The sequence below is a fragment of the Hypanus sabinus genome, chromosome 22 (genome assembly GCF_030144855.1).
Source record: "Hypanus sabinus isolate sHypSab1 chromosome 22, sHypSab1.hap1, whole genome shotgun sequence".
In the NCBI taxonomy this organism is placed as follows: Eukaryota; Metazoa; Chordata; class Chondrichthyes; order Myliobatiformes; family Dasyatidae; genus Hypanus; species Hypanus sabinus.
Genome location: NC_082727.1, coordinates 42,534,819 through 42,538,912, shown reverse-complemented (window position 1 = coordinate 42,538,912; position 4,094 = coordinate 42,534,819). Strand labels below are relative to the sequence as shown.

Genomic DNA, 4,094 nt, shown 5'->3' with positions numbered 1-4,094 from the left:
CAAGCTGATGCATTGACCATCCCTTTGCCTGCCCAGATGCTGCTTGATCTGCTGAGTTCCTCCAGCAGTTTGATTTCTGGAAGTATTTAAACAGCTGTATGAGCAGATCCCCACGTCTGGTAGCCCAGGGCAATACTTAGCCATCGTCTGGATTGTAAATGAGTCCAGGACTCACAACAGGTAAAAAGCCACTATAAGATTCAGGATAAACATCTGTACCTTCTGCAATAAAGAATGTATAATCCAATTCAAATGATGGGAAAAGTTGACTTCTGTGCTTACTTGGAGGAAAATATTCTGCAGAGTGATATATTAGAAACATAGAAAACTTACAGCACAATACAGGGCATTTGGCCCACAATGCTGTGCTGAACATGAACAGGTTACCCATGTACCTATCCAGGAGTCTTTTAAAAGACCCTATTGTATCCGCCTCCACCACAGTCGCTGGCGGCTCATTCCACACACTCACCACTCTTTGCGTAAAAAACATACTCCTGACATCTCTGCTGTACCTACTGCTAAGCACCTTAAAACTGTGCTCTCTCATGTTAGCAAATTGTATCACTGTGCAAACTATATTCTTAGCAGAAGTGTTTGAAAAGAGCTCAGGGTCTCCAAACTATGTGAGTGTGCATTCATAAATTGACTAAGAGGGAAAAAAAAACAAAATTGAACCAGACAAAATTCTAAATTATTTTGCATATAATAGATAGCAATTCAGTTAATAAAACTAAATGTACTGTAATGTAAAATAAAACTAAATGTAAAAATAAGTGATCATTCTGGAGTAATTAACAGATATGTGCTTCTTGATCCATTCTCTCTGAAGATTGGAGAATGGGATATGGTAGTGCGAGTGAAGGGAGGTGATACAAAACCTGAAACCCAACAAGTAGAACAACCTCAAAGGGTTCAGAATAGAAATGTGGCCCGTGAGAATTTATACAATATGTAATGTTATAGACAGGGAATTAACAGCTGGTTTGAACTAGATTTTGGGTTTATAATTTAGTGCACTGAGTGAAGGTTGCAATGATCTATCACGAGAAAAGAGGGTATGAATTCAGTTGTCAGACAGGCTATGAAGTCCTTGCAAGTCAAGTAGATAAATGAATTACACTATGTGATTACAAGTGACAGAAGGTGAAACTACTGGAACAGATTTATGTGCAGTTCAACCTTTAACCTGATGGGATTGTGATGGCATTTCTGTACAAAAATGAAATGCGATTGAATTTCTTCAATTTTTGACAAGCAACCTGAATTAAAGATGGTTTATGAATGTACTTTGTGCCTTTTGAATTTTCACTCCACTTACATACTTTGAACTTTGCAGTGGAGCAAAGTTCATGTTGTATGAGAAAATTCCAAATAGTGTGAAAACCTCAAAGGCAGTTCTTTGGTGCTATTTACAAAGAAATCAATGTCGATGATCCAGTAACATTAAGCTGTTTCCAAGTTGAGTCAAAGACTTGTATTGTAATATAAGTAGTTGGCGTTGAAAGCTTTTGTTAATATATTTATGGTTAATGCCATTATTGTATTAAAATTTAAAAATGTGATTACATATTGGCAGGTTAAATTAAGATGCTGAGGATAGGCAAGCCTATCAACATTTCTTAACTCTCCTGTAGAATGCATCCCCAAAAACTGAACGGGAACATGGAGATACAACAATGTAGTTCCTTTTTCATCACCTGAATGTTGACAGTAAGCAGCACACACAGTTAGCAATTACATTATGAAACAAAGAATATTTAAAAAAATATTATTTATTTTGATATAAATAGCACAATGAAAGCAGAGAAAAAGATATACATTGGAGCTTTGATAGTTTAAAGTAAATATGAGTAGTAGGTTCACAAATCATAATATTATTGAACAGTTTACAATATATCATGAATATGTTGAATATAGTAACACAACCATTTGTCACTTTTCTTTCTGAAATATTACAGTTGAATATTTTAAATAGAAACAATATCATGCATTTTCAAACATGCAAAATACCTTTATTTGAGAAGGTTGGTCATGTTCATTTACATAATTTATGTAAAACAGATATGCAATTTTAGGCCTTCTGGTTAGGCAAACAACAATCAGCAGAACATAAAAAGTTATTAGCCAATTAAGCAAAGAATAATTGACATGAACTGTCAATAATTCTCATCTATATCCATACGATAGGGACAAACCAGTAGCATCACTACCTATGAAATATATTGTATATTATTGTCTCCTATTTCCATCAAGGAATATTTTATCACTGAAAAGGTCTCTATTTTGCTTTACATGAGTAGTCTTAGATTTGCTCACTCCAATAATGCATTGCTGTTGATGGCCAGCATTTGTGTGGAGATTTGTTGCCCAGCTCACCTACTATGACAGAAGATCACAAGTTCTCTTTAATTTTTCCATGAATTAAAAAGGATGTCATTACAAAATCACAAAATGGTTTTGATTGCTTTAACCCAAGCTGAGTTAACTTGCATCTTCCCCCTGTTTTAATGCCAATCGAAAGACTGTTTGACCATCCTGAAAAACCTCTCGTTGTGTTCTCTAAAGTAAGCATTTAGTTCCTTCAGTACAGTACTATTCACAACTGGATGGGGGCGACCCTTGGATTCATGTAAACATCTTTCTTTGCCATCGCTTCGAAGACAATAGAAACCCTTGGTTTGATTAAAGTAGAAATTTGATGTCATTATCTTAGCAGGAATGTTAAGAAATATTTCAACTTTCTGCAATTCTTCCAGTGGATTCTTAATAAGAGCACCACCATCAACTATATGTATTTGGTTCAGCGGGAAATATTTTAGCCAGTTACCCATGTGAATGTCATATAGACTTCTCTGAATGGCCTTGTATTTAGTATTGAGTTCTCCATTTTTAATGACCATTTCTTCAATGGGTTGCACAGGCTTGTGGTTTTCCAGCCGATTGTAGTAGACTTGAGTGTAGTCCGATATCACTCTCTCTGTTGGGTCTCTCAGAATCAATAGCAACTTTGTAGAACTGTTCATATCATGGATCCTTTTTGGAGCCTTAATAGATGTGAAATAGCCTGGGGTTTTCTCTATTGTGGTTTGGTGTGGATAAGAGAAAGGCATCAGCTTCCTGTACCATTCTAAACCTTTCACATAGTTTTCATCCCAGTCAAAAAAGTGGACTTCAGTAGCAGCAACCACGATATCTGGGTGAATGTCCAACATCTCCAGAAGAGCCCTGGTTCCTCCCTTGCGAACACCTATAATTATGGTTTGTGGAATCATTTGGCTTGTAATGGAGTTTTGTGGCTGTGGTGACCTGTATTCAGTTTCATTTCCTTCCAGTCCGCCATGGTATCTTAGTGACTGAAGCAGTGTTCCTTCTTTCCACTGAGAACTTCCAGGTTGCACCGAGCTCGTTTGAGCTACCAGAAGGAGAGCCCCCACCAGTAGGCAGGCCATGGGGAGAAAATGTGCCCAGTTAGCAGCAAAGTCTGAAGTCTATCGTCGTCACTTAAATGCCAGTCAGCACTTTCAGGTGAAGTGATGTGAACAGAAACACACGAGGATGAATTTGGAATGTTGCCTTAAGCTGCATCTGCCAAAGATAAACCCAACAAAATGAGTGACATTCAAACATGTAAAACTATGTTAACATAAAATAGTTGTTTTTAAAATCTTAATCTCTTTTTTCCACATTAATTATGCATCATTGATTTTTCCTTGCACATTCAACAACCCCAACGTTTTAACAATTGTAGTAGTCTACAAGATGACGGTCTGGAAACCACACAGTGCGGAAAAATTTGAATCACAATATCAGTAGAGCCCATGTTGGTTTGCCCCGGTACAGCTTGCACTTGAAATTCATCGAAGCACCTGGCTGAGATGATTGCTGCAATGAGCTAGTGCCAAGTCTGCAGCATATTGCAATTACAGTTGTTCAGGCCCGTTATTATAGATTGTCTATCACCAGCTGCACGCAAGTGGTGTTGATCTTAATCTTGTCTGAACATCTTAAAGATGTAGTTCTCATTGACTCTGACCGCTGCTGAAATGATTATACAGAGCTGAATAATTTGATGTAAGATATCAGACTATGGA

At 37.1% G+C, this 4,094-nt stretch overlaps 1 protein-coding gene across 1 annotated transcript; it reads right to left on the bottom strand.

Moving 5' to 3' along the window:
• Positions 1–2,507: 2,507 nt before the first annotated feature.
• Positions 2,508–3,452, bottom strand: LOC132379771 (heparan sulfate glucosamine 3-O-sulfotransferase 1-like). Its single transcript, XM_059948061.1, has one exon. It carries the CDS (start codon positions 3,450–3,452, stop codon positions 2,508–2,510), a length of 945 nt encoding a protein of 314 aa, XP_059804044.1.
• Positions 3,453–4,094: the final 642 nt, after the last annotated feature.

What these genes read in the sequence shown, in the direction of transcription:
- LOC132379771 (XM_059948061.1), bottom strand. Translation starts at nt 3,452, where the DNA reads ATGGCCTGCCTACTGGTGGGGGCTCTCCTTCTGGTAGCTCAAACGAGC.